Consider the following 12,512-nt stretch of genomic DNA (forward strand, 5'->3'; position numbering starts at 1 on the left):
TTTAATAAAGAATCGAAGTAAATAATCCTTCACCAAATGACAAAGCGAAACATTAGCAAGTTTAAGTGCCTCTTTTGTACAAATGTTGCAATCGGAGCATGATCATCACAATCAGGATGCGCTAAAATATCCTTTAAAATATATTTGCAATTTGAAATGATGGTTTATATGCAAGCATTATAGAACCCTTACCTGCACCTCCAGGTCCAAATCCACCAGCAGCTGCGGCTGCTGCTGCAGCGGCTCCAGGTCCTTGTTGTCCAGGTCCTCGTTGTCCACCTGCTCCTGGTCCAAATCCACCTGCAGCTGCGGCTGCTGCTGGAGCAGCACCAGGTCCGAAGCCTCCTTGACCTCCAGGTCCTTGTTGTCCTACTCCTCCAGGTCCCCGTTGTCCACCAGCACTAGGTCCATATGGTCCTGCACCACCAGGTCCTTGTTGACCTCCTGCTCCTGGTCCAAATCCACCTGCACCAGCAGCTGCTGCAGCAGCAGCAGCACCAGTTCCGGTACCTCCTGGTCCTTGTTGTCCTGCCTGTGATCCAGCTCCTAGAGGTCATAGGGGATGTAAAATAAATAACAATAAAAATTCATCAGAAGTGTTATTGTTAGCACCTATTAAAATCATTAATCTCTTATATTCATTTTCTTGTTTTAGGTTTAAAATATCATTCGAATATAGAATACAGGCATGATCCTTGAATAACAGGAAAAGGTGAAACAGCGAGAGATCCGGAAAGAAAAACACTTGGAAGTTCATTACAGAATAGAAAGAAAAATCGTTCCAGAAAAGGGCATATTACTTTAAGTCTTTGTTGACATTATTAATTCATTCCACGAAAACCCGTTGTAATAAAATACGTTATGGATAGTAGATTTTTCTCAAGAAATATTAAGAAACAATGAAAAAAATAATCATGTCATTGCTATCTCCAACGGACGCTGAAAATACCATGAGAAATCTGCAGAGAAAAGTAAATTTATAAGATATCAAGTAGAAATATATATATATAGCATTTTAAATTAAGCGTAACGATTGAAATATTAAAAATTTCGAATTTTTAAAAGAATGATTTATTACAGTTACATACGACTCATTAATGAAATAGTAATATTAAAATAAAGATGAGGGAAATATTTGTTATCCTCCACTATATATCCGAAGAGTACCGTTACGTATGTCAATAACTTGTTTAACTCTTTTGAATTGCATTTAATAAAGAATCGAAGTAAATAATCCTTCACCAAATGACAAAGCGAAACATTAGCAAGTTTAAGTGCCTCTTTTGTACAAATGTTGCAATCGGAGCATGATCATCACAATCAGGATGCGCTAAAATATCCTTTAAAATATATTTGCAATTTGAAATGATGGTTTATATGCAAGCATTATAGAACCCTTACCTGCACCTCCAGGTCCAAATCCACCAGCAGCTGCGGCTGCTGCTGCAGCGGCACCAGGTCCGAAGCCTCCTTGACCTCCAGGTCCTTGTTGTCCAGGTCCTCGTTGTCCACCGGCTCCTGGTCCAAATCCACCTGCAGCTGCGGCTGCTGCTGCAGCAGATCCAGGTCCGAAGCCTCCTTGACCTCCAGGTCCTTGTTGTCCTACTCCTCCAGGTCCCCGTTGTCCACCAGCACTAGGTCCATATGGTCCTGCACCACCAGGTCCTTGTTGACCTCCTGCTCCTGGTCCAAATCCACCTGCACCAGCAGCTGCTGCAGCAGCAGCAGCACCAGTTCCGGCACCTCCTGGTCCTTGTTGTCCTGCCTGTGATCCAGCTCCTAGAGGTCATAGGGGATGTAAAATAAATAACAATAAAAATTCATCAGAAGTGTTATTGTTAGCACCTATTAAAATCATTAATCTCTTACATTCATTTTCTTGTTTTAGGTTTAAAATATAATTCGAATATAGAATACAGGCATGATACTTGAATAACAGGAAAAGGTGAAACAGCGAGAGATCCGGAAAGAAAAACACTTGGAAGTTAATTACAGAATAGAAAGAAAAATCGTTCCAGAAAAGGGCATATTTCTTTAAGTCTTTGTTGACATTATTAATTCATTCCACGAAAACCCGTTGTAATAAAATACGTTATGGATAGTAGATTTTTCTCAAGAAAAATTAAGAGACAATGAAAAAAGTAATCATGTTATTAATATCTCTTACGGACGCTGAAAATACCATGAGAAATCTGAAGAGAAAAGTAAATTTATAAGATATCAAGTAGAAATATATATATAGCATTTTAAATTAAGCGTAACGATTGAAATATTAAAAATTTCGAATTTTTAAAAAAATGATTTATTACAGTTACATACGACTCATTAATGAAATAGTAATATTAAAATAAAGATGAGGGAAATATTTGTTATCCTCCACTATATATCCGAAGAGTACCGTTACGTATGTCAATAACTTGTTTAACTCTTTTGAATTGCATTTAATAAAGAATCGAAGTAAATAATCCTTCACCAAATGACAAAGCGAAACATTAGCAAGTTTAAGTGCCTCTTTTGTACAAATGTTGCAATCGGAGCATGATCATCACAATCAGGATGCGCTAAAATATCCTTTAAAATATATTTGCAATTTGAAATGATGGTTTATATGCAAGCATTATAGAACCCTTACCTGCACCTCCAGGTCCAAATCCACCAGCAGCTGCGGCTGCTGCTGCAGCGGCTCCAGGTCCGAAGCCTCCTTGACCTCCAGGTCCTTGTTGTCCAGGTCCTCGTTGTCCACCTGCTCCTGGTCCAAATCCACCTGCAGCTGCGGCTGCTGCTGCAGCAGCACCAGGTCCGAAGCCTCCTTGACCTCCAGGTCCTTGTTGTCCAGCTCCTCCAGGTCCTCGTTGTCCACCTGATCCTGGTCCAAATCCACCTGCGGCTGCGGCTGCTGCGGCGGCACCAGGTCCAAAGGGTCCGGCACCTCCTGGTCCTTGTTGACCTGGTCCTGCTTGTGGTCCAGCTCCTACAGTTTAGTGGAGAAATAATTGAATTACAAGCTTTACACCTTGAAATTTTAAATCTTTATTTAAACGCTTATATTCATTCTCTAATGTCCACTTTAAAACGTACAGTTCTCATATTTGCTTAATATGAAGACGTTAAACAGAAAGCTATTCGGATTGCAACATTCTTATGGGATAAAAGAACAGCAAGTATAATTGTACAGCATAGCGAATATCTTTCTAAGACTTCGGTTAGCATTGTTAATAGATTCAAAGAAATAATTGTGAAATGCATTAAAAGGAACAACTGCGTTTTAAGAGATATTAAAAATTATCTAAGGAAGTGGAGACTGACTGAATTTTAATGCAACAATCACATTAATATTTGTAAATTTAATCATTAAGTTTAATTAGTCAAAAAAACAGAATTGTACTAGGAAAATAAAAGACTCCCTCGGGAAAAATTGATTTTAATGATAACATTATACAAATATTTATTTGCCTTCCATTACGTTATGGGAAAATATCGTTAAATACGCCTCTATACTGCTTAGTTTTACGTGGAATAAATATTCGAAAACGTTTCAGCAAACATCAATTCCAAGCATGTAAAGTGTCAAATGTTTTGTTTAACGATTTTAGTGAACTCCTCCTGGAAAACGGGGGCATTTGGAGCAAAGTCAAGACTATTATGTTGGGCTCAATATCCAGAATTCACTAAAAAATGTTTTTCTACGACAAGAGAATTTATATTTTTCGTTGAATGACATACGAGCATTATAGAGTCATTACCTGCACCTCCTGGTCCAAATCCACCTGCAGCTGCGGCTGCTGCTGCAGCGGCACCAGGTCCGAAGGGTCCTTGGCCTCCAGGTCCTTGTTGTCCTACTCCTCCAGGTCCTCGTTGTCCACCAGCACTAGGTCCATATGGTCCTGCACCACCAGGTCCTTGTTGACCTCCTGCTCCTGGTCCAAATCCACCTGCACCAGCAGCAGCACCAGTTCCGGCACCTCCTGGTCCTTGTTGTCCTGCCTGTGATCCAGCTCCTAGAGGTCATAGGGGATGTAAAATAAATAACAATAAAAATTCATCAGAAGTGTTATTGTTAGCACCTATTAAAATCATTAATCTCTTACATTTTCTTATTTTAGGTTTAAAATATCATTCGAATATAGAATACAGGCATGATCCTTGAATAACAGGAAAAGGTGAAACAGCGAGAGATCCGGAAAGAAAAACACTTGGAAGTTAATTACAGAATAGAAAGAAAAATCGTTCCAGAAAAGGGCATATTACTTTAAGTCTTTGTTGACATTATTAATTCATTCCACGAAAACCCGTTGTAATAAAATACGTTATGGATAGTAGATTTTTCTCAAGAAATATTAAGAGACAATGAAAAAAATAATCATGTCATTGCTATCTCCAACGGACGCTGAAAATACCATGAGAAATCTGCAGAGAAAAGTAAATTTATAAGATATCAAGTAGAAATATATATATATAGCATTTTAAATTAAGCGTAACGATTGAAATATTAAAAATTTCGAATTTTTAAAAGAATGATTTATTACAGTTACATACGACTCATTAATGAAATAGTAATATTAAAATAAAGATGAGGGAAATATTTGTTATCCTCCACTATATATCCGAAGAGTACCGTTACGTATGTCAATAACTTGTTTAACTCTTTTGAATTGCATTTAATAAAGAATCGAAGTAAATAATCCTTCACCAAATGACAAAGCGAAACATTAGCAAGTTTAAGTGCCTCTTTTGTACAAATGTTGCAATCGGAGCATGATCATCACAATCAGGATGCGCTAAAATATCCTTTAAAATATATTTGCAATTTGAAATGATGGTTTATATGCAAGCATTATAGAACCCTTACCTGCACCTCCAGGTCCAAATCCACCAGCAGCTGCGGCTGCTGCTGCAGCGGCACCAGGTCCGAAGCCTCCTTGACCTCCAGGTACTTGTTGTCCAGCTCCTCCTTGTCCACCTGCTCCTGGTCCAATTCCACCTGCAGCTGCGGCTGCTGCTGCAGCAGATCCAGGTCCGAAGCCTCCTTGACCTCCAGGGCCTTGTTGTCCTACTCCTCCAGGTCCTCGTTGTCCACCAGCACTAGGTCCATATGGTCCTGCACCACCAGGTCCTTGTTGACCTCCTGCTCCTGGTCCAAATCCACCTGCACCAGCAGCAGCAGCACCAGTTCCGGCACCTCCTGGTCCTTGTTGTCCTGCCTGTGATCCAGCTCCTAGAGGTCATAGGGGATGTAAAATAAATAACAATAAAAATTCATCAGAAGTGTTATTGTTAGCACCTATTAAAATCATTAATCTCTTACATTCATTTTCTTGTTTTAGGTTTAAAATATCATTCGAATATAGAATACAGGCAAGATCCTTGAATAACAGGAAAAGGTGAAACAGCGAAAGATCCGGAAAGAAAAACACTTGGAAGTTAATTACAGAATAGAAAGAAAAATCGTTCCAGAAAAGGGCATATTACTTTAAGTCTTTGTTGACATTATTAATTCATTCCACGAAAACCCGTTGTGATAAAATACGTTATGGATAGTAGATTTTTCTCAAGAAATATTAAGAGACAATGAAAAAAATAATCATGTTATTGCTATCTCCAACGGACGCTGAAAATACCATGAGAAATCTGCAGAGAAAAGTAAATTTATAAGATATCAAGTAGAAATATATATATAGCATTTTAAATTAAGCGTAACGATTGAAATATTAAAAATTTCGAATTTTTAAAAAAATGATTTATTACAGTTACATACGACTCATTAATAAAATAGTAATATTAAAATAAAGATGAGGGAAATATTTGTTATCCTCCACTATATATCCGAAGAGTACCGTTACGTATGTCAATAACTTGTTTAACTCTTTTGAATTGCATTTAATAAAGAATCGAAGTAAATAATCCTTCACCAAATGACAAAGCGAAACATTAGCAAGTTTAAGTGCCTCTTTTGTACAAATGTTGCAATCGGAGCATGATCATCACAATCAGGATGCGCTAAAATATCCTTTAAAATATATTTGCAATTTGAAATGATGTTTTATATGCAAGCATTATAGAACCCTTACCTGCACCTCCAGGTCCAAATCCACCAGCAGCTGCGGCTGCTGCTGCAGCGGCACCAGGTCCGAAGCCTCCTTGACCTCCAGGTCCTTGTTGTCCAGGTCCTCGTTGTCCACCTGCTCCTGGTCCAAATCCACCTGCAGCTGCGGCTGCTGCTGCAGCAGCACCAGGTCCGAAGCCTCCTTGACCTCCAGGTCCTTGTTTTCCTACTCCTCCAGGTCCTCGTTGTCCACCAGCACTAGGTCCATATGGTCCTGCACCACCAGGTCCTTGTTGACCTCCTGCTCCTGGTCCAAATCCACCTGCACCAGCAGCTGCTGCAGCAGCAGCAGCACCAGTTCCGGCACCTCCTGGTCCTTGTTGTCCTGCCTGTGATCCAGCTCCTAGAGGTCATAGGGGATGTAAAATAAATAACAATAAAAATTCATCAGAAGTGTTATTGTTAGCAGCTATTAAAATCATTAATCTCTTACATTCATTTTCTTGTTTTAGGTTTAAAATATCATTCGAATATAGAATACAGGCATGATCCTTTAATAACAGGAAAAGGTGAAACAGCAAGAGATCCGGAAAGAAAAACACTTGGAAGTTAATTACAGAATAGAAAGAAAAATCGTTCCAGAAAAGGGCATATTACTTTAAGTCTTTGTTGACATTATTAATTCATTCCACGAAAACCCGTTGTAATAAAATACATTATGGATAGTAGATTTTTCTCAAGAAATATTAAGAGACAATGAAAAAAATAATCTTGTTATTGCTATCTCCAACGGACGCCGAAAATACCATGAGAAATCTGCAGAGAAAAGTAAATTTATAAGATATCAAGTAGAAATATATATATAGCATTTTAAATTAAGCGTAACGATTGAAATATTAAAAATTTCGAATTTTTAAAAAAATGATTTATTACAGTTACATACGACTCATTAATGAAATAGTAATATTAAAATAAAGATGAGGGAAATATTTGTTATCCTCCACTATATATCCGAAGAGTACCGTTACGTATGTCAATAACTTGTTTAACTCTTTTGAATTGCATTTAATAAAGAATCGAAGTAAATAATCCTTCACCAAATGACAAAGCGAAACATTAGCAAGTTTAAGTGCCTCTTTTGTACAAATGTTGCAATCGGAGCATGATCATCACAATCAGGATGCGCTAAAATATCCTTTAAAATATATTTGCAATTTGAAATGATGTTTTATATGCAAGCATTATAGAACCCTTACCTGCACCTCCAAGTCCAAATCCACCAGCAGCTGCGGCTGCTGCTGCAGCGGCACCAGGTCCGAAGCCTCCTTGACCTCCAGGTCCTTGTTGTCCAGGTCCTCGTTGTCCACCTGCTCCTGGTCCAAATCCACCTGCAGCTGCGGCTGCTGCTGCAGCAGCACCAGGTCCGAAGCCTCCTTGACCTCCAGGTCCTTGTTTTCCTACTCCTCCAGGTCCTCGTTGTCCACCAGCACTAGGTCCATATGGTCCTGCACCACCAGGTCCTTGTTGACCTCCTGCTCCTGGTCCAAATCCACCTGCACCAGCAGCTGCTGCAGCAGCAGCAGCACCAGTTCCGGCACCTCCTGGTCCTTGTTGTCCTGCCTGTGATCCAGCTCCTAGAGGTCATAGGGGATGTAAAATAAATAACAATAAAAATTCATCAGAAGTGTTATTGTTAGCAGCTATTAAAATCATTAATCTCTTACATTCATTTTCTTGTTTTAGGTTTAAAATATCATTCGAATATAGAATACAGGCATGATCCTTTAATAACAGGAAAAGGTGAAACAGCAAGAGATCCGGAAAGAAAAACACTTGGAAGTTAATTACAGAATAGAAAGAAAAATCGTTCCAGAAAAGGGCATATTACTTTAAGTCTTTGTTGACATTATTAATTCATTCCACGAAAACCCGTTGTAATAAAATACATTATGGATAGTAGATTTTTCTCAAGAAATATTAAGAGACAATGAAAAAAATAATCTTGTTATTGCTATCTCCAACGGACGCCGAAAATACCATGAGAAATCTGCAGAGAAAAGTAAATTTATAAGATATCAAGTAGAAATATATATATAGCATTTTAAATTAAGCGTAACGATTGAAATATTAAAAATTTCGAATTTTTAAAAAAATGATTTATTACAGTTACATACGACTCATTAATGAAATAGTAATATTAAAATAAAGATGAGGGAAATATTTGTTATCCTCCACTATATATCCGAAGAGTACCGTTACGTATGTCAATAACTTGTTTAACTCTTTTGAATTGCATTTAATAAAGAATCGAAGTAAATAATCCTTCACCAAATGACAAAGCGAAACATTAGCAAGTTTAAGTGCCTCTTTTGTACAAATGTTGCAATCGGAGCATGATCATCACAATCAGGATGCGCTAAAATATCCTTTAAAATATATTTGCAATTTGAAATGATGTTTTATATGCAAGCATTATAGAACCCTTACCTGCACCTCCAGGTCCAAATCCACCAGCAGCTGCGGCTGCTGCTGCAGCGGCACCAGGTCCGAAGCCTCCTTGTCCTCCAGGTCCTTGTTGTCCAGGTCCTCGTTGTCCACCTGCTCCTGGTCCAAATCCACCTGCGGCTGCGGCTGCTGCGGCGGCACCAGGTCCAAAGGGTCCGGCACCTCCTGGTCCTTGTTGACCTGGTCCTGCTCCTACAGTGTAGTGGAGAAATAATTGAATTACAAGGTTTACACCTTGAAATTTTAAATCTTTATTTAAACGCTTATATTCATTCTCTAATGTCCACTTTAAAACGTACAGTTCTCATATTTGCTTAATATGAAGACGTTAAACAGAAAGCTATTCGGATTGCAACATTCTTATGGGATAAAAGAACAGCAAGTATAATTGTACAGCATAGCGAATATCTTTCTAAGACTTCGGTTAGCATTGTTAATAGATTCAAAGAAATAATTGTGAAATGCATTAAAAGGAACAAATGCGTTTTAAGAGATATTAAAAATTATCTAAGGAAGTGGAGACTGCCTGAATTTTAATGCAACAATTACATTAATATTTGTAAATTTAATCATTAAGTTTAATTAGTCAAAAAACAGAATTGTACTACGAAAATAAAACACTCTCTCGGGAAAAATTGATTTTAATGATAACATTATACAAATATTTATTTACCTTCCATTACGTTATGGGAAAATATCGTTAAATACGCCTCTATACTGCTTATTTTTACGTGGAATAAATATTCGAAAAAGTTTCAGCAAACATCAATTCCAAGCATGTAAAGTGTCAAATGTTTTGTTTAACGATTTTAGTGAACTCCTCCTGGAAAACGGGGGCATTTGGAGCAAAGTCAAGACTATTATGTTGGGCTCAATATCCAGAATTCACTAAAAAATGTTTTTCTACGACAAGAGAATTTATATTTTTCGTTGAATGACATACGAGCATTATAGAGTCATTACCTGCACCTCCTGGTCCAAATCCACCTGCAGCTGCGGCTGCTGCTGCAGCGGCACCAGGTCCGAAGGGTCCTTGACCTCCAGGTCCTTGTTGTCCTACTTCTCCAGGTCCTCGTTGTCCACCAGCACTAGGTCCATATGGTCCTGCACCACCAGGTCCTTGTTGACCTCCTGCTCCTGGTCCAAATCCACCTGCACCAGCAGCTGCTGCAGCAGCAGCAGCACCAGTTCCGGCACCTCGTGGTCCTTGTTGTCCTGCCTGTGATCCAGCTCCTAGAGGTCATAGGGGATGTAAAATAAATAACAATAAAAATTCATCAGAAGTGTTATTGTTAGCACCTATTAAAATCATTAATCTCTTATATTCATTTTCTTGTTTTAGGTTTAAAATATCATTCGAATATAGAATACAGGCATGATCCTTGAATAACAGGAAAAGGTGAAACAGCGAGAGATCCGGAAAGAAAAACACTTGGAAGTTAATTACAGAATAGAAAGAAAAATCGTTCCAGAAAAGGGCATATTACTTTAAGTCTTTGTTGACATTATTAATTCATTCCACGAAAACCCGTTGTAATAAAATACGTTATGGATAGTAGATTTTTCTCAAGAAATATTAAGAGACAATGAAAAAAATAATCATGTTATTGCTATCTCCAACGGACGCTGAAAATACCATGGGAAATCTGCAGTGGAAAGTAAATTTCTGGGATATCAAGCAGAATCATATATACCATATATATAGATAGGTATATAGATATATACTAATTAGAAAACCCGTTGATGAAACATTGATTTTAATTTTTAGATATCGGAAATATTAAAATGCATAATTTTATTTTCTTATCTCTGGTTTTACTGTGTAATTGTCTCAATATACCTTAAATGCAATTTGTTTGTATACTTTCATAATATAAAAATTTTAAACTGCAATCTATCATACAAATTGCTATTGAAACGCTCTTATACCGTATTTATGTTGTATTTATTATGCAAGCAATTCGCCGATCTAGTGGAGGACCGTGTGGAAAAATTATATTTATTATAGTTATTAGTGTAAACAAGTACTATCACTCAGTACAAGGAATGCGCATCTCATTATATTATGCATCATTATTTTTAGATATCACGCAATTAGAATGAAAGATCTTTTGCAAGCAAAAAGCATCACCAAAAATGTTTAAAAATTTTTTTCAATTAATTTTTTCTTCCCATTTAAAAATTCTCCTTCAGTTTTTATTTCATAGCAATAATAAATATGACGTTTCTTTAGTAATCATATTAATAAAATTTTAAAATGTTTGATTTTAGGGATGAAATGTTCTTCAACTAAATCAAACACGTTAATATGACTTTTATATGAATTCAGTTGGAAGTTTAATTTATTCCTCCATTTATTCTGAAAGTCCCGTTAAATCTGCCAATGTCTTGTTTATATTTGAGTTTAATTATACTTTATGAAAATTTCCATCACTCATAGATTCCCTCGAACGTATTATCATCCTCGAAATTGCCGAATTTTGCAGTTGAAGATCTTAGGATTTCCTATCTAGAAAGGTAGCAACCGAAGCACAATCCTATATTTCAGGAAATGCTCAATATGAAATTATCTTTCATTTTTTGACACGGAAGTTTTTATATGAGTATTATAGTATTATTACCTGATCCTCCAGGTCCTTGTGGTCCTCGTGCACTTGGTAAAGAAGGTCCAGCTCCAATAGGACTTTGTGGACCTCCAGCTCGTGCTCCAGGCCCATATCCACCTGCAGCTGCTACAGCTGCTGCCCCGGGTCCATATGGTCCTTGCTGGCCAGCACCTCCTGGCCCTTGTTGTCCGGCTCCACCTGGGCCTTGTTGTCCCGCTCCTGGTCCATATCCTCCAGCAGCTGCTGCTGCTGCTGCCCCAGGTCCGTATGGTCCTTGACTTACTGGTCCTTGTTGTGAAGGTCCTTGTTGACTGGGTGCAGAAGGGCCTTGTGGCCTTCTTCCAACTGCGGTTGCTGCGACCGCTGCGCTAGGTCCATATGGTCCTTGACTTACGGGCCCTTGTTGGGATAATCCTTGTGGTGCTGGTCCTCCTGCACCTTGTGGAGCCGACCCATATGCAGATGCTGCACTGGCAGAAGCATATGCTCCTTGACCATAACCTCCTTGTCCAGAGCCTCCTCCTCCAGAACCTCCTCCGGCAGCTGCTGCTGAACCTGAAATTTCATTTGCTGATGCCTGTGCGATCATATAAATTAGACTTTTGATTTCGCTTACAAACTGTTGATTTACAAAGCCAGTTGTTTCCAAAAAGGCTGAAGCGAGGGCATTTGCAATGGCATTAGTTTTTGCTTCTAAACTTAGACCCCCTTGCTCTGCTACAGCAATCTCGGCCATTGAAGAAGCAAATGCCATGTTTAAGGCCTGCAGTTTAGACTTGGAACTTTTTCGGCTTTGAGCCATTTTTTCAATTGCCGTCTTCAACGTTTCTCCAATAGTAGACATATCATCCAATTGGCCTGGTGAGAAAGCACCGCTTTGTCCAATGAATCTTAGAAAACTGATGATAAAATCCTCTGCCAGTTGCGTATTCTCCCATGGTGTTGCTGCCTGTCCGGCAGCGAAAATAGTTTGGGTGCTGAGCACCACAAAACCTAAAAGCGCAAGACGAATTGACCAATTCATTTTCTTTGAGAATGGAACTTGTCCGAATGTCATTGCAACCACTTTTGCCCCTTTTTATATCATATATTTGCGTGTTTTAGTGTCAGCTATTTCAATATATGCAACCTATTTCTCTGACGTATTTTCTAGTTTACAGTAAGAAGTAACGTTATCTGTTTTTGTGGAATTTGCTCGAATGATCAGAAGATTTCTGATGACGTTCGAATATCACCTGTTTGCGTGACTGTAAATTACTTTTGGTCTTTCCATGCTAAACCTTTCCATTTCTTTGAAAAGAATTCAATTTTGTTCAATATTTAGAAATTTCCCTTATATGAGTAATTTTGTAATTAAG

General features: G+C 38.3%; 1 protein-coding gene across 1 annotated transcript; it reads right to left on the reverse strand.

The window, feature by feature from the left end:
• Positions 1-133: 133 nt before the first annotated feature.
• Positions 134-12,190, reverse strand: LOC129975406 (spidroin-2-like). The gene is made up of 10 exons (XM_056088469.1): positions 11,170-12,190; positions 9,518-9,781; positions 8,537-8,668; positions 7,375-7,575; positions 6,144-6,275; positions 5,084-5,128; positions 3,744-3,962; positions 2,633-2,971; positions 1,402-1,779; positions 134-546 (listed from the first exon to the last, which is right to left on the reverse strand). Exons 1-10 carry the CDS (start codon positions 12,176-12,178, stop codon positions 134-136), a joined length of 3,132 nt encoding a protein of 1,043 aa, XP_055944444.1. The 5' UTR covers positions 12,179-12,190.
• Between the last annotated feature and the right edge of the window lie 322 nt (positions 12,191-12,512).

The sequence above is a fragment of the Argiope bruennichi genome, chromosome 7, assembly GCF_947563725.1.
Source record: "Argiope bruennichi chromosome 7, qqArgBrue1.1, whole genome shotgun sequence".
NCBI classification, from domain to species: Eukaryota; Metazoa; Arthropoda; class Arachnida; order Araneae; family Araneidae; genus Argiope; species Argiope bruennichi.

Excerpts from the sequence above, each read along its gene's own strand:
- LOC129975406 (XM_056088469.1), bottom strand. The coding sequence starts at position 12,178 with ATGAATTGGTCAATTCGTCTTGCGCTTTTAGGTTTTGTGGTGCTCAGC. Across the intron at positions 9,782-11,169 it reads ACAAGGACCTGGAGGATCAG|GAGCTGGATCACAGGCAGGA; the intron begins GTAATAATACTA and ends TATGACCTCTAG. Across the intron at positions 1,780-2,632 it reads ATTTGGACCTGGAGGTGCAG|GAGCTGGATCACAGGCAGGA; the intron begins GTAAGGGTTCTA and ends TATGACCTCTAG.